This window comes from Elephas maximus, chromosome 3 (genome assembly GCF_024166365.1).
Source record: "Elephas maximus indicus isolate mEleMax1 chromosome 3, mEleMax1 primary haplotype, whole genome shotgun sequence".
Taxonomy (NCBI): Eukaryota; Metazoa; Chordata; class Mammalia; order Proboscidea; family Elephantidae; genus Elephas; species Elephas maximus.
The window spans coordinates 172,519,736-172,537,609 of NC_064821.1; the positions used below are offsets into that span (position 1 = coordinate 172,519,736).

Here is a 17,874-nt window from a genome sequence, read left to right on the forward strand (position 1 = left end):
TCTGGGAGCATCTCAGTGCAGAAACCTTGGGTCCGAAGGATGTGCTTTGTTCCTGGCACTGCTTTCTTGGTGGTATGAGGTCCTCATGTCTCTCTGCTCACTTCTCTTTTTATCTCAAAAGAGACTGGCTGAAGACACCATCTAATCTTGTAGATCTCATCGATATAACTGCTAATAATCATCTCATAGCGATAGGATTTACAACACATAGGAAAATCACATCAGATGACATAGATTGGCACAATTCAATCCATGACACCAACCAATTTCGGGGTACTAGCATTCCTAGAAAATTCAATGTACATTAAAAGTGTAGGGAAGTATTTTTGTATTTATGTTAGCAAAGCTAGGTTCTAAGCTCAGATAATATAGTTTTTTCACTCACATGAATGTTCAGTAGGACATTCAGAAATCGTGTGTATTACGGAACAATTTTCACATTTGGCATCATCTGTAGCATTGCAGGACATCTCATATTCCTAGCCCTGGCCCTCTAATGATCTTGGTTTTCCTAATCATTGTTACGTCCAAAAAAGCCAAAACCTATCGCCCATTGTCGTGGACTCACAGTGACCTTATATAGGACAGAATAGAACTACCCCATCTGGTTTCCAAGGCTGTAACCTTTAGGAAGCTGACTGCCACATCTTTCTCGGGAGAAGCGGCTCGTGGGTTGCAACCCCCGACCTTTCAATTAGCAGCCCAGCGCTTAACTATTGAGTCACCAGGGCTCCTTTTCATGATCAAAAACCCTAGGAGGTGGTATCGCCCCTTGAGAACTAGTAACGAAGCACAATATCCCCAATAACTAACACTGTACTTGGCAATAAATGATAGTGGAACTGTAAATGGCTGAAATTGTTTAAATACACCTTCAACCAATTCAGGAGCCCTGGTAGTGCAGTTGTTAAATGATATACGGTCGCTAACCAAAAGGTCGGCAGTTCACATCCCGCAGCCGCTCCTTGGAAAACCTACGGGGCAGTTCTACTCTGTTCTATAGGGTCGCCATAGGTCTGAATCGATCGGACCGCAACAGGTTTGTTTTTGTTTTTGCTTTCCATCAGTTCAAGGACTGCTGGCTTGTCCCTCAATGGCAGTACCGAATCAGGAAAACAGTAGTTCCCAACTTAAAAGCAAATGTAGGCTGACGACGAAATACACGCCACCTAGACATGACTGCCTTCTCTCTGCTGTTTTTTAATTCTTTCCTCGGAAGGACGGACCTCGCCCTTCTTTCGTTAGAGATTGTTCCCGTTAGGCCTCCAGACAGGACTACTGGCACTCCTCCCCGGCGGCTGCCCGGCTAGGCCCCGCCCCGCGCCTGACGTCACAGGAAGTGAGGAGGCGGAAGTAGTAAAACCCATTTAGAGCGAGAGGTTGGCTGACTGATGAGATGGCAGATGAAGAAGAAGACCCTACCGTGAGTGACCGCCTCTGTGCCAACTCTCTCTTTTCTTCACTCCTTCAGGCTCAGTAGCGGCGGCTTCTGAGGCCGAGTTCAGAATCAAGTCTGTTGCCTTAGTGATTGAACCAAGAAAGTTTGGGGACCTCGCGCCTCGCCCTTAAACAAAAAAGAAGGGAGCCCTTAGGATTCATCTTTTTAGTACGTGGGGCAAGACGTGAAGGAAGAGTAGGAAGGTAGCACCTTTCCGTTTGGTTTTGGTTCATATCTTCCAGACACCTTTTGGAGCGTGTAGAGAATCATTAGAGTTCAAAGCCAATATTTGTTAGAGCTCGTTATGAGCCAGCAGTTCAACTAACAGAACTTTACTTACTTTAAAGTAGTGAAAAAATAATGAACCGATATCAGGGAGCTTGGATTTCAAAATTTGTTTTCTCTGTGAGCAAGTTATTTAACCCTGAGCTTCGGTTTCCTTGTAACATGGTGTTAAGGCTTACTTAAGTAAAGCTCCTAGTACTATGCTTAGTAAATACTAGTTTTGCTTACTACAGTGAGGTAAACTTCGATTCAGTACAACTCTTTTTGACAGTAACACTGTCTACCAATAGGTCAATTTGGTTAAAAAAAAAAAACTTACAGTCATTGGAACTCTTCAGGAGAGCCAGTGGGATTATTTGTTAGGAACAATGTAGAAAGCATTCCTCATGAGTCAGAAGTTGGACTAAATAGTCTTTAAGGCCTTGTCATTGCTAAGGTTTCATGATTTATTGCTTCTTGTGGGGCTTTCTGGTCTGAGACCAGTGTTGATAATGGGAAAAAAAATGGTAATCATTAAAAATCAAATGCAATGCAATCATATGACATTTCAATATATACATTTTAACTTCTAGTTTGAGGAGGAAAATGAAGAAATTGGAGGAGGTGCAGAAGGTGGACAGGGCAAAAGAAAGAGACTTTTTTCTAAAGAATGTAAGTTGTATTTGACAATGATTTTATTATAGATGATACAAAGTTTTGGACACATCCATTCATCAAAGTAGGTTTATCGTTCTGAATATGTTTCCCTGTAGGTAAAATGTTCTCACACTTGCCTATAACATCCTGTTTAACTTTTGGATAGTAATGGTCCTAACCCCAATTTTTATGTATATTTTAAGGAGGACATGTGACCAGTGTTTCAATTCAGCGCGTAAAAACATATCGCCATTACTTTTCCTGTCCTTCCCTTTTGCAGCAGGAGGAGCAAAAACTCCTTTGACTGTAAGTCACAGGTGAATCCTGGGAACACATGTGCTTGAGAGTAGGAACAAAGTTGGGGATTTGGACTGAGGTGGTGGACAAGGCAGGAGGGCAGGTGAACAGTGTGAGGCATTACAGTGCCACAGAGATAAAATGTATCGATTCTCTATCCTGCTCACTCAGTAGACAGTTTTGACCCTTTTTGGCAAGAGGGAAGGAGAGCTGCTGTGAGTACTGATCATCAAGACATACCCCCCCTTGTCCAAAGGCACCATGAGAATGTGCTCTCCATCTCCCATTCCAGGGTCTTTTAAATGTAGCTATGACCATGGGTATTGACAGATGAGGCAACACAGATTTATGAATACCTGGTGTATTTATCCTGGATCAGACATGAGCAGTTCTCAAATACTGTTGAAATCACAGGGTCAGTATGCCTTTTTTTTTTAAACCACATAAATCCTTCTCTGTATCTCAATTCCTCCCCTAACGCAGAGCTTACTTGACCACTCCTTATTCCATCTCTGATGCTACTTATGCCATTTGTATGTGGTTTTAATAACTATTATGTCAGTATAAGAAAGGGGACCCCACAACAGAGCATCTGGGAGTGATGCTTGCATAATTAGTTCTTAGCAGAGACCTTTGTTCCACGTCAGTTATCTTTGTGATGACAAGAATTTGGAATCTTCACAGCATTCTTGTCTTACCTGAGTGTTCATATATCTTAGTGATCAAGAGCTGTTTTCCTGAATCCTCTTTTTAGAAAAATTTTAATATAACATGAGATGTTTCAGAGCATTCACTGGGATTTGTTCATGCCTTTATAAACCCTTATACCAAATACAGTTTATATACTTCTAATATAAATTACCCTTTTCCAGAGAAACATATTTCCCTACCGGTGAATTCCACCCATCAAAATGAGAGCAAGAAAATAATCTCTCAAGATATTTAAGGAAAAATAGTAAATTTATAGGGGGCAAATCCTGGCAGATATCACTTTAACCAATTAATCAAAGTTAACATCACCAGTAATATATACTGATACGATATGATGCATTGAGAAAGGCAGATAGCCTCCCCTGGAATGCATAACCTCAACCTAATCATGGGAAAGCATCTGACAAACCCGGTATTCTTCAAAAGTGTCAAGGTTATGAAAGACAAGGAGAGACTGAGGAGCTGTCATAGATGGTAGGAAATGAAGGAGGTATGACAGCCAAATGCAGTGTGGGGTCCTGAGTTGGATCCTGGAACAGGATAAGGACATTAGTGGAAAACTAATATCATCTGAGTAGGTTCTGTGCTGTAGGACAGAGGTGAACTGCCATATAGAGTTTCCAAGGTTGTAATCTTTTTTTTTTTTTTATTGTGCTTTAAGTGAAAGATTACAAATCAAGTCAGTCTCATACAAAAATTTATATACACCTTGCTATATACTCCTCATTGTGCTCCCCCTAACGAGATACACATTCCTTCTCTCCACCTACTCTTTTTCTGTCCGTTCAGCCAGCTTCTGACCTCCTCTGCCTTCTCATCTCCCCTCCAGACAGGAGCTGCCCACATAGTCTTATGTGTCTAGTTGATCCAAGAAACTCCCTCCTCACCAGTATTATTTTCTATCCCATAGTTTAGTCCAATCCCTGTCTGAAGAGTTGGCTTTGGGAATGGTTCCTGTCTTGGGCTAACAGAAGGTCTGGGGGCCGTGACCTCCGGGGTCGTTCTAGTCTCAGTCAGACCATTAAGTCTGGCCTTTTTACGAGAATTTGAGGTCTGGATTCCACTGCTCTTCTGCTCCCTCAGGGGTTCTCTGTTGTGTTCCCTGTCAGGGCAGTCATTGCTTGTAGCCGGGCACCATCTAGTTCTTCTGGTCTCAGGCTGATGTAGTCTCCGGTTTATTTGGCCCTTTCTGTCTCTTGGGCTCATAGTTACAAGGCTGTAATCTTTACATAAGCAGACTGCCATATCTTTTTCCCGCAGAGCAGCTGGTGGATTTGAACTGCCAACCTTTTGGTTGGCAGCTGAGTGCTTTAACCACTGTGCTGCCAGGGCTCTTAGTACTTGTATGATACCAAGGTAAATTTCTTAGTTTTTAAAAGGTTTATGGTTACATAAGATGTTAAGGGGAAGCTGAACATAGAGAAAGTCCATATATATGGGAACTTTGTACAATCTTTGAAACGTTTCTTGTATTATCTCAGAAAAAAGAATGGAGGACCAAAAAAAAATTCAGAGTCCAAAAAAGAGAGAGAAATATTACCTCTATGTTTCTCTTCTCCCTTCTGTGTCGTCCAAGGGCTCATGCCAAGGTAAACCCTAGGGATACTTCTGTGTCTCAGGTGAGCTTCTAAGTCATCCCTTTTCTTTCCTTTGGTTGGTCTACTTCTCTTCATTTCTACCAGTTTTGCTTCTCCTAAATAGGAGTTATTCTTAATGTACTCGTTCCTTTCTTTAGATGATTTTTAAGAGTTCCTTCCTTTTTTTTTAAATGTAAAACTTAGATAAAATAAATTATACAAGTCTTGAGTGAACAGCTTGATGAATTTTACGTATGTATGTATATGTACATACGTAACCAGAACTCAGATCAAGATACAAAACATTTCCAATATTATGACAGTTTCTTAACATTTTTTTCATTTACGTACCCCTTTGAGAATCTGATAAAAGTTATGATTCTTTTTTCTAGAAAAATACACATATACAGATAGTATATACGATTTTTGTATACAGTTTCAGGAGGGTTCCAGTACTTCTCAACATCAGTTCACAGACAAACTTGGAGTTTATAGACTGTAGGGTAAGAATCCATACAGGATCTCATCTGTCCTAAATTACCAAGAAGCATAAGACTGCTGTGGGTAGCAGTATAGGCTGTGGAGCCAAACCAGTTGGGTTCAAATTTAGGTTCCATCAGTTACCAGTGGTGTGACCTTGGGTAACTCACTTAACCCTCTGCCTTAATTTTCTCATCTATAAAATTGGAACGATAATAGTACTTACCTCAAAGAATTAAATGAGTTATATATTTAAAGGCTTAAAACAGTGCCCGACATATATAGTAGAGGCTGTGTATAAGTATTAAGGTGGTACAGTGGTTAAGTGCTCTGCTGCTAACCGAAAGGTTGGTGGTTCACGTCCACCCAGTGGCTGTGTGGAAGAAAGACCTGGCGATCTTCTTCTGTAAAGATTACAGCCAAGAGAACCCTATGGGGCAGGTTTGGTCTGTCACATGGGGTTGCTAAGAGTTGGAATCAACTCAGTGGACCCAACAATATGTAAGTGTTAGCAGTTATTTTTGTTACTCTATATTAGATTTTTCCTGTCTTTTGCATTGTCTGTGGTTCCTTCGGATGAGGGCTGAAAGGGCCTTGCGAGCAGTTGCATTGATCTAGGAAATGAAATGTCAAGATTCTTTGAAGTAAGCTTTCTGCTTTTGACTGCCCTGTTTCTTCCTATAAGAAAGTAATTGGAGTGCTTTCTCTCATGTCCTTTCCCCTATGGTAGTATCCAGTGCCCAACAGCCCCACACACTCACACACAGAAAACACTCCTGTAAAGGGTAAACCATTGTTGCCCTGCCTGTTCAGACAGTCTCCTACTTAAAGGTACTCTGGGGATGCTGTGGGGAAAGGGGAGTATTGTTGGAGACTGTTGTTTGGTGCTGTCAATTTGAATTCAACTCATAGCAACCCTATGTATAAAAGAACAAAATGTTGCTCAGTCTTATACCATTTTCACCATAGTAGGTATGTTCGAGCCCATTGCTGCAGCCAGAATGTCAGTCCATCTAGTTGAGGGTCTTCCTCTTTTTTGCTGCCCCTCGATCTTACCAAGTATGATGTCCTCCTCCAGGAATGGGCCCCTGCTAATAACATGCCCAAAGTAAGCGAGACAATGTCTCACCATCCTTGCTTCTAAGGAGCATTCTGGCTGTACATCCTCCAAAGCAGACTTGTTCTTCTGGCTGTCCATGGTGTATTCAATAATCTTTGCCAGAACCACAATGCAAATGTGTCAGTTCTTCTTCAGTTGTCCTTATTCATTGTCCAGCTTTCGCATGCATGTGAGGCTATTGAAAATAGCCTTGTTGGAGGTTAAAAAAAAAAACCCTTGCTGTTGAGTCAGTTCCAACCCATAGTGACCCTATAGGACAGAGTAGAGCCACCTCATAGGGTTTCCAAGGAGCAGTTGGTGGATTTGAACTGCCGACCTTTTGGTTAGCAGCCAAGCTCTTAACCACTGTACTACCAGGGCTCCATACTGGAGGTAAAAAACCAAAAACAAACCCGTTGCCGTCAAGTTGATTCCGAATCATAGAGGTTAGGTAGGAACAATTGGTCATAAGACTGTGATTAAAAGTCTTTATACCAAAATCCGTATTTGGAGACAATGAAGACAATGTAAATATGTTTTTATGCCAGTATCATCTATAACTTGGTTCAATTCTGGTATACTTGAAAAAAGTATTGTTACAAAAATTATTAACTCTGTTCAATAAACAAAAGTGATTTGTTCTTTTATAGTACGATGTATGATGTATGGGTTTGGAGATGACCAGAATCCTTATACTGAGTCAGTAGATATTCTTGAAGACCTTGTCATAGAGTTCATCACTGAAATGGTAAGATTCTTTTGTAATTGGTCTTAGTTAATTGAAGATTAGATTTGAAATTCTTAATGTTAGATGGAACTAAAACTTACGGCATCCTTTTGGGATAAGCTATCCACTTGAGTGCTTGTTTTGTGGAACTACTGGTTACTATTTATCATTATAAAAAAATAAACAGTTGCCATCAAGTCAGTTCCAACTCATGGTGACCGTATGTGTGTCAGAGTAGAATTTTGTTCCATAGGGTTTTCAATAGCTGATTTTTTGGAAGTAGATCGCCAAACCTGTCTTTTGAGGCACCTCTGGGTGAACTTGAACCTCCAACCTTTCAGTTAGTAGCTGAGTATGTTAACTGTTTGCACCACCCAGGGACTCCATTTATCATTAAGCGTGGTTATATATGTATTGGCGTGTGTGTGTATATATTCTCCCCCTTCCTCCTGAATTTTGTTTCATAAAGTCATAATTATAAAATCCTTGAATAAAATTTAAAATACAACCCATAATCTATCATCCAACATAAGTATTTTTTAAAAAAGGCATATAGCATTCTACATATTGGTGATCATGGTAAACATTCTTTTTACTCAAAGTTTTACAATACATATTTTCTGTGTTCTAATCACAGTTATTTTAGTAGCTACATAAAATTCATTCAAATTGTTTTCTAATTAACCATTTCTTTACTATGTTATTTATAAGTTATTTTGTGTTTAACTGAACAGTGACTTTTTTTTAATTTATTTTTCGAACAGTTACTCTCGAATGACCATAATCATGGAATTTCCTCCCCTTTGGATCTATTTGCAGGAATCAGATTACTGACTTTGGTTGTATTTAGTTTTTATGAATTTTTACCCTGTATTTTGGATTATTTCTTTAGTACAGAATAATAGCAGTAAAACTACTAGGTCAGAGTATGCATTTTTAAAAAACCTTTATTAAAAAATTTACAATAGTAATTGCCATCTATTAAATAAAATTTAGAAAGTATAAAAAATTCAGGGGAGAAAATAAAATCTCTAATCCGTCCACTTGAAACCAAAAACCAAACCCATTGCTGTCGAGTTGATTCCAACTCATAGCGACCCTATAGCACAGAGAAGAGCTACCCCATAGAGTTTCCAAGGAGTGCCTGCTGGATTCCAACTGCCGGCCTTTTGGTTAGCAGCTGTAGCTCTTAACCACTATGCTACCAGTCTTTCCATCCTTCTACATAGAGACAGCTAATGCTGATATTTTGGTGAATAGCCTTTTTGTCTTTTTTTCTACATAAAAATTTTACATTTTATAAATTTTTTTTACTTTCTGTAAAGTTAGGATCATATAGTATATACAGTCTTAGAACCTGACTTCATTGAGATAAGTCTAGAACATTTTCCCTGTTTCACTGCATAGTACTCTATAACATATTCAGTGACTTCATAATATTAATCGAATCGGTGTACTCAAATTTGTTTACCCAACATTTTATTATTAAATACTTAGTTTCCATCTTTTTTTTTTGTTTGTTTTTTTGTCTTTAGAAATAATGCTGTGCTGAACGTATGTTTTTGCACCGGACAAGTATAAAATGATAGGGGGGTGAGATTTATTTGTTTGATTTTAAGAAAATCCACCAATATTTATTGACCATTGAAATGTAAGATGACTCAAAGCATAAATGAAATGGGTTCTTGTGAAAAAAAAATTATCAAACTATTTTATACAACTGAAGACAAGTAAAAATTACATATATCAAAAACAAAACAAAAAAAGTCAATAAATTTGATAGTTTTAATGTTCTTAATATGTAAAAAAAATGCCTATAAAGGCATTAAGGAAAGCATTGTTAATGCTTCAGTAGAAAAGGGGCGAAGGATGTGAATAGAAAGACAGTTCACAAATAACTGCAGTGGTTAGAAGAGAAAATCTTCAGTCTCACCGATTTTGTAAAAGCAAATTAAACAATAAAGTACTAGATTAAAAAAATTGAATTTGATATGTTTATTTGTAATAGACTCACAAGGCAATGTCAATCGGAAGACAAGGTCGGGTACAAGTTGAAGATATCGTCTTCTTGATTCGAAAGGACCCGAGAAAGTTTGCTAGAGTTAAAGACTTGCTTACTATGAACGAAGAATTGAAAAGAGCTAGAAAAGCATTTGATGAAGCAAACTATGGATCTTGACACATTTATGTATTTTTTGAAGCTTGATTATCTTCTGGAGAAAGTATATGTAGTAACTGTATATTTTCTACTGTAAGGATCTGATATCTAACCATGTAAATGAAAGATGAAGAAACACAAAATCTTCAGCCTTTACTTTTATGTCTTTGATCTTAGATTGGTATTTGAGCCTGCAATTGCCTGCCTTTGTATTAAATACTTGAATTACTCATTGTATTTTAATGACCACACGTAAATTACTTTCTGACTTATGACTATATAAATGACAAAGTAGTATTTATGTGTTAGGTGTCTTTGTGCCATTGTATTGTAGACTGTACTGTAGCTATTTAATATGTGAAATCCAAATGGCACCTTTGATCCTATGAGCTGAAATGTATTTCATGTATTCTCAAGTTTCTAGACAACAGTAGTCTGAGAGATTGTTAAAGATAGGGAACTGGTTTGTGTTTCTCTTAAGTGGAAGATGACAGGAAAATACAGACTTTGCAGGAATGTTTATCTGTCTTAAAAAGATCATTTCATAGTCCTCTTCAGATAACAAGAGTGATTTTTTTGAGAAACTAAGAGTTTCATATGAATGTTTCAGTGTTGGTAGGCTTTTTTGATTGAAAACCTTTGGGACTTATACATACTGTTTGTCACATTTTAGGAGAACTCATTTTTCCAGATCAGAGTGTATCTATTAAAAATAAATACTTTCAGTATCAGGAATGGCATTAAAGCATTCGAGATAGCGTTTTATTAACACATTTGTTAGTTCTTGTTCATTGTGGAAACGTATACTTAGCTAAAACCATATGTGGCTATGGAAACGCCTTTTGTAGTTCAGGATAGACAGGTTTTGGGTGGATTTAGCTATATTGTATTAAATCATTAATTGCACCAAGCATAAAATAAGGATTGAAATTGCATTTAAAGGGATCACTGAATATTCACAATTTGTGAAACTGAATGGTTTGTGCACCGCTTATAAACATTATCTATAAATCAGTACTTGGGAAAATTCTACTTTCTTAACCTATTGATACAAGGAATAAAGTGTGACAAATTAAACAGATTAATGCTTGAACTTGACTGTGATTTATCAGCTTCCCCCTCCCCCCACCTTTACCCCTCCCCCTGCCCAGAATAGCATGCATATTACTGATTATGTGATAATTCTAGCTGCTTAATCTTGCTAAAAACTTTTTTCTATCTTATTCTTGTAATGGTGCTGAATTACAAATTCAGTTCAGTGCATAGCTGGGTTGATCTTTTGTTTTTTAAAAAAGCTAAAACAAATTGAAAAGCTACCCCAATCTAAGGTTAGCTGAAATCAAGAATGGGAGTAGAATAATCACAGATCAATATATTACTGTTGTTTTTGATTTTGCTAACCAGGGCCTGGCAGTAACTGGCACTAGGGGAGTTACACTGGGAGCCATTAGTCTGTTCTTACTTACCTTAGGTAAAGGGAGGGGAGCCCTGGTGGTGCAGTGGCTAAGCGCTCAGCTGTTAACCAAAAGATCGGTGGTTCAAACCCACCAGCTGCTCTTCAGGACAAAGATTTGGTAGCCTGCTTCCATAAAGATTACTGCCTTGGAAACCCTATGGGGCAGCTCTACTCTGTCCTATAGGGTTGATATGAGTTGGAATCAACTCGATGGCAGTGGGTTTGGGGGTAGAAAAAAACAAAAAACCTGTTGCTGTTGAGTCGATCCCGACTCTTAGCGATGCTATAGGACAGAGTAAAACTGCTTCATATGGTTTCCAAGGAGTGGCTGGTGGATTCAAACTACCGACCTTTTGGTTAGTAGCTGAGCTCTTAACCACTGCGAGAGGGTACTGTATATTCACTGACTGAGTCGGGTCCCTCAAAGTTGTTCTGAGTGTCTTACCATTCAGCTAATGACCCTAGCATATGAGAAGTTTTTTTTTTTTTTTTTTTACCAGGAACTAAATAATAAGGGCATTGAATTAGGACTTTTCGAGATTACAAGTAATAGAATGCAACTCAAACCTAGTATAAGCACAGGGCTTCAAACCCATTTGTTCGGGCTCGAACCACTGCTGGGAATGTGCATTTCCATCCCAGATATACTGAATGAGAATCTATGTTTTAACAAGATTCCCAGGTGATTCTTATGTATAATAAATTTTGAGAACAACTGCTCTACTAGTGATTCTCTGAACTGGTCCTCAACCAGCAGCATCAGCATCACCTGGGTGCTATTATTAGAAATGCAGATTTTCAGCAGGGGTTCAAACTGGGATGGTGGGAAGCCCTGTGGTTCCAGTTCAGACCCATGTATAAGCAATAAAAGAAGAATTTATTGGCTTACCCAACTGAAACATGGGAAAGAAGGGATGGGGCTGCCTTCAGCATTGGCTGGATGTAAGTACTTGAGGAATATCAAGACTCTCCATCTTTCATCCTAATTTTGGTTTTACTCTCAGGAACATCAGTGTGGCAAGGGCTAATGGTGGCCAGCAGTTCTAGGGTTCCATCCTTAAAACTTCTCATTGAGGGAGCTACTTCTTCACTGCTAATACAGACAGTTCCAGGCAAAGATTGAGATTGTCCTGACTCTGGTCATTTTCCTTCTTGGACCAATTATTGTGGCCAGAAAGTACAATGCCCCATCTCTGTGGTAAAGAAGGCTTGGAGTACGGGTGGGGGGTGGGATCTGGGTATTGCTATTACCAAGAAGTGGAAAGGGAGGCTAGGCAGACAAAAATAACACAGTCTTGATTCATGAACTTGCTTATTAACTTTGAATTCTTACAGGAAACCTGATTTTCTTCCAACATCCAGAACTGTGCTGTGTAGTATGGTGGCCGCTAGCTACATGTGGCTACTTAAATTTAGTGAATTAAATTTAAGTAAAATTCAGTTACTCAGTTCCACTAGCCGTATTTCAAGTGTTCAGTTGCTCCATGTGGCTACTGGCTACCACATGAGACCATGCCAATACAGAACTTTTGCCATCGTCACATAAAATTCTTTTGGACAGCACTAATCTAGAGTATTCAGATACTCTCTCGTAATTCACTTTAAAAAAACAAAAACTTAGTGGGTTTCTATGAGTTGGAACTGACTCGATGGCAATGGGTTTGGTTTTGTTTTTTTATGGAAAAACTCAAGCATACACAATAATGGAATTATGTAATGAGCCCCCAGCTTAAACAACATTTTGTCAATTTATGTCATCTTTAAAATTTTTTTTTTTATTCCCTTACCTTTTTTTTTTTTTTTTTGGTGGTCAGACTTACTATTTTAAAGCATGTTCCAGATATTATTGTATCATTTCATTTGTAAATGCTTCAGTATGTATCTCTAACGAAATTCAAAAAGCAGCCCCAGTACCATTATCACACCCTAACAAAAATAGTTCTTCAGTATTTCATCTAATTCCATTTAATACCCAATCCTTGTTTAAATCTTCCTGATTTGTCTCAAAATACTTTTTGAGTTTGTATATTAGTTTTCTACTGCTGCTGTAAATTAACCACAAATCCACTGGCTTAAAACAACACAAATTTATTATCTCAGCAGTTCTGTGGGCCAGAAGTCTCAGTGGGCAAAAATCAAGGTGTTGGTCAGGCTATGTTCCTTTCTGGAGGTAGGAGAGAATCTATTTCCTTGCCTTTTTGAGCTTCTAGCTGCTCCCCGCATTCCTTGGCTCATGGTTCCCTTCCTCCATCTTCAAAGCTAGTGGAAAAAAAAAAAAAGGTGTGGTGTCATCATCAGACCCCCTCCTCAGCTAACTTCAGGAGTGGGGAGGAGAATCACCATCAAAAGCATCGGCCCAAAGCTGATGCCTGTGAGACATATCTCCACTCTCCAACCTTTTTGCAAGGTCTGACACCAGCCATCCCTCCCACGGCACTCTCTACTCTTCTGCTGGGTTTGATGATTCGTTGTAATGGCCTCACACAACTCACAGACCACACTTACAGTTATGGGGCTTATTAGGGAAGTAACAGGTTATACAATTCAGGATCAGGCACAACTCATGATATAGTTCTTTGGTCAGGACAGCTTATTCTCAGCTGTGCCTGCAGGCAAGCCTCTCCTTGACCCTTGGCCTCTTGGCCTGGCCTCTACCCTGCTTGGGCAAGTGTCACAAAGCTCTTTAGCTCTGCCAGTAAGTGCCCAGAGTATCCTACTTTGCCAGTAAGCCTCGGTCAGAAGGTGTTCATCTCTCTCGCTCCGTGGGTTGGCAAGCCTAGTTCTGCCAAGTGCGTGGAGACATCCAACTCTGCCAGCAAGCTCAAGCCTCCTGTCTGAAGGCACTCAGCTCTCTTGGCACAACCACTGTAGCCACCTTGCTCTGTAGGCCAGGAAGCCCACTGCACCCTCTTTTGCCAGTTTCCTGGTTCTGCTGCCACTGTTTCTCTGCTGCCGCCATTTTGCTGCCACCACTTCTCACCATCTTGCGCTGCCTCTGGTATTACAGCTCTCTTTCTGTCTCCTGGGTCTAGGAGGTTCTTGGTGCAGGAACCCTGAGTCCAAAGAACAGGCTCCATTCCCAGCTCTTCTTAGTTGATGGTAGTGAGGTCCCCTTTCTGCTCTGGGATTAGCTCTCTTTTTAAGCCTAGTGGGATGGCAGAACTGACCAGCCCCTGCAAGTGTTCCATAAGCAACTTAAATTTTGCATTGTTAGCAGGCTGTCCAATTCCCTTGGTGGGCCACAAGCACTTTATTTGTACAGTCTAACCCAATTGCTGTATGGGAGTCACAAAGAGTAAGGCTAGAAGAGCCATTTTAAGTAATTCACTGCACTGCAGCTAGCAACGTTATATTTCTGATCATTCTTCCGTTGTCACAGCTCCCTCTGTCCACAGCTGGGAAATGTTCTCTGCTTTAAAGAAGCCATGGAATTATATTGGGCCACCTGAACAATTCATGATGATCTCCCCATTTCAAAGTCCTTGGTTTAATTACAACAGTAAAGTCCTTTTTGCTATGTAAGGTAATATATTCACAGTTTCCAGGGATTAGGACCTGGACATCTTTGGGGGACCATGATTCTGCCTACCGCAGTGTGTTTGAAATAGAATCTAAGTAAGGTGTCATTCATTGTATTTGGTTGGTATGTCTAAATTTCTTTACTCTGTAATAGTTCCCCTACCCCACTTTGTTTTAAGCGAATCTCTCTTTAAAAAGATTATACCTTTTATTTTTTTAGCTAGCTTATTTGACACTCAGAGTATCTAATATATATCTTATGATTGTACGTGGAATGTTTGGTTTTACTGTGTTTCAACTGGTGGTCTTGAGTGAAAACGGGAACATTAATTCTAAGTGTAGATATTTTAAAACGGGGGAAATGGCTTACTTGGCCTCTCAGCAGCAGAGAAGGGTGTTGCCTGGAGAGTCATTTGGCTACCTCCCAAAAGGCCTTGGCAGGTTGCATTACTTGGGTGAATGTACTATAGTCTAGAGTCTGATCTGCCTTTTGCAGCATTGCAGGCTCAGAAACTGACTTCATCAGTACATGGACAGCACATCCATCTCTTGGGGAAGACTCATAGAAACCAAGCTCTTAAGACTAATGTATGAAAATGGGATGCCAATTTACTGTGAGAACTAAACTTGTGTCTGTATGAACAGCACATTTTTTCGTTTTCTAGGCAGGCACATGGTAAACTGAAACATAATTATGAGGGTGAATCCAAATGAGGGTGGTTAAATGAATGCATTATCTATAGCATCAGGTAAGATAAGGACAAAGTTAACACAGAAATAGGAAAATGGCTCATCAGGGCATGAAGCATGCAAGGAATGTGTTGCCTGGGAATTGAATTGCGTCCTGCCAAAATAGAGGTTGAAATCCCAACCTCTATACCTGTGGATGTAATCTCATTTGGGAATAGGATTTTCTTTGTTATGTTAATAAGTGTTATGTTAATGAGTGTCAGTGTAGGGTGTGTCCTAAATCTAATCATTTCAGAATTGTAAGGAGCAGTATAAACACAGAGACAAGGAAGCACAAATAAATGGAGAAGATAGATGCCACTGAACCAACTGAGGAATGCTAGAAGCAGAGCTTTGAACCCGTTCATTCTAGTTTGAACCCCTGCTGAGAATTTGCATTTTCACTCCAGATATACTGAAGAAGAATCTGCAGTTTAACAGGACCCCCAGGTTATTCTTATGTATACACCTGGGGCTCTTGTCTAAATTCTTATGTATACATAAGAATCACCTGAGAATCTTGTTTAAAAATCTTATATGTGTACATAAGAATCACCTGAGGATCTTGTTAGAATTTTTGTATCTCTATAAGAATCACCCAGGAATCTTGTTTAAATCTTATGTATACATAAGAATCACCTGGGGATCTTGTTAAACTCTGTGTATACATAAGTATCACTTGGAGAGCTTGTCAAAATTCTTGTGTATACATAAGAATGGCCTGGGATCTCGTTAAAAATTCCTGCATATACATACAAATCACCTGAAGACCTTGTTAAGCTGTAGATTCTGATTCAGTATATCTGGGGTGGAAATGCAAATTCTCAGCAGGGGTTTGAGCTGGAATGAATCTTTCAAAGCCCTGGCGGAAGAGACAAGGATCTTTCCCCAGAGCCTTCAGAGAGAGAGCCTTCCCCTAGAGCCAGTGCCCTGAATTCAGACTTCTAGCCTTCTGAACTGCGAGAAAAATTGAATTTTTAAAGCCACCCACATACGGTATTTCTGTTACAGCATCCCTAGGAAATAGCTAACTTCAGCCCTAGGAAACAGCATGGTCTTGCTACTGACACTGGAAACTTGGCTTGAATTTCCACTTCCATTTGACCATGCCAACTTACAGCTGTGTCTATATGTGTCTCTTTAAAGTAACTTTGCATATCTCTGCTCCAATCCAGTTAAGTGCTGAGTTCAGAGATTATTGAAAGAGGGCAATTTTACTTCCTGATTCTTCAGGGAGGCCTGATAACTTGCTCATCAATGTTGATAACCCTGAGCATTGTGCCTAAAAATCAGGAACTTTTAAAAGCTCTGACTGCACCCTAGAACAATTTCTAACTCTCTGGACCTGATTTTCTGAGTCCCCATGCTTTCCTTCTTGCCACAGGTGGAGAATGGAGGGAACGATGACCAGGGAACAAGTTGGTAAATGTCTTGATGAAGGCTGCTGTTTTTCCTGGGTCCTAACATGTGACCACATGAGCTATTCAGACTATTATATTACAGGATAGGATCAAGGAAAAAGTTTTGATATATCAGATGAGTATTTATTAAGTACCTGTTGTATTTGAGGCATAACCCAGATAGCGTTTTTCTGTATGTTATGTCTATAAATGGAATTCTAAAGTTATAGAAATAAAAGGAGCAAATTTATTATATATTACCATTAGATTGGTAAGAGTTTCAGTTTGAGCTGTTATACAAAATTCCATATGTTATTTGTAGCATTGAGACTTTCATGTACACGCTCATTTTTATACTTCTACAGAAAACTTGGTACTAAACTACTCTAAATTCTTGTCTGTATTCTTTTAGGATAGGAAGAACAATCACTAAAACAAAAATCATTGTCTTTTGCCTTTGCACGGCCATTTTAGAAAAATAACTGGAAAATTATTAGGAAAAAAGCCTACTTAGTAACTTAACAAATCCTAAAAGAAATGCTAATACTATATCTAACTTTTCTGAATTAGGATTTTTATAGTTTTATTTTGGATCATGTGAACTTACAATAAGATACCTACCCAAACTCATTTTGGTGAATCTGATTTTTTTTCCATCTTTATAGCAAGTTCTGTCAAATGATCAAACATATTATTAGAAGGTTACTAATCTTGTCCTAAAATGTTGTTGTTGTTGTTAGGTGCTGTCCAGTTCGTTCTGACTCATAGCGACCCTATGCACAACAGAACAAAACACTGGCTGGTCCTGTGCCATCCTCACAATTGTTGCTATGCTCGAGCCCATTGTTGTAGCCACTGTGTGAATCCATCTCAATTTGAGGGTCTTCCTCTTTCTTGCTGACCCTCTACTTTAATAAGCATGATGTCTTTCTCCAGGCACTGATCCCTCCTGATAGCATGTCCAAAGTATGTGAGACGCAGTCTTGCCATCCTTGCTTCTAAGGAGCATTCTGATTGTACTTCTTCCAAGACAGATTTGTTCATTCTTTTGGCAGTCCATTCAGTATTCTCCCTCAACACCACAGTTCAAAGGTGTTGAGTCTTCTTTGGTCTTCCTTATTCATTGTCCAGCTTTTGCATACATAGGAGGTGATTGAAAACACCATGGCTTGGGACAGGCGTACCTTAGTCCTCAAGGTGACATCATTGCTTTTCAACACTTTAGAAGAGGTCTTTTGGAGCCGATTTGCCCAATGCAATTTGTCTTTTGATTTCTTGACTGCTGCTTCCATGGGTGTTGATTGTGCATCCAAGTAAAAAGAAATCCTTGACAACTTTACTCTTTTCTCTGTTTATCATGAT

The 17,874-nt window shown here is 39.3% G+C and overlaps 1 protein-coding gene across 1 annotated transcript; it reads left to right on the plus strand.

Annotated features, from left to right (window-relative positions):
- Positions 1 to 1,335: 1,335 nt before the first annotated feature.
- On the plus strand, positions 1,336 to 10,483 carry TAF13 (TATA-box binding protein associated factor 13). The gene is made up of 4 exons (XM_049880178.1): positions 1,336 to 1,423; positions 2,296 to 2,374; positions 7,174 to 7,271; positions 9,259 to 10,483. Exons 1-4 carry the CDS (start codon positions 1,397 to 1,399, stop codon positions 9,427 to 9,429), a joined length of 375 nt encoding a protein of 124 aa, XP_049736135.1. The 5' UTR covers positions 1,336 to 1,396; the 3' UTR covers positions 9,430 to 10,483.
- The last annotated feature ends 7,391 nt before the right edge of the window (positions 10,484 to 17,874 follow it).

Excerpts from the sequence above, each read along its gene's own strand:
- TAF13 (XM_049880178.1), top strand. The coding sequence starts at position 1,397 with ATGGCAGATGAAGAAGAAGACCCTACC. Across the intron at positions 2,375-7,173 it reads GAGACTTTTTTCTAAAGAAT|TACGATGTATGATGTATGGG; the intron begins GTAAGTTGTATT and ends GTTCTTTTATAG. Across the intron at positions 7,272-9,258 it reads TAGAGTTCATCACTGAAATG|ACTCACAAGGCAATGTCAAT; the intron begins GTAAGATTCTTT and ends TATTTGTAATAG.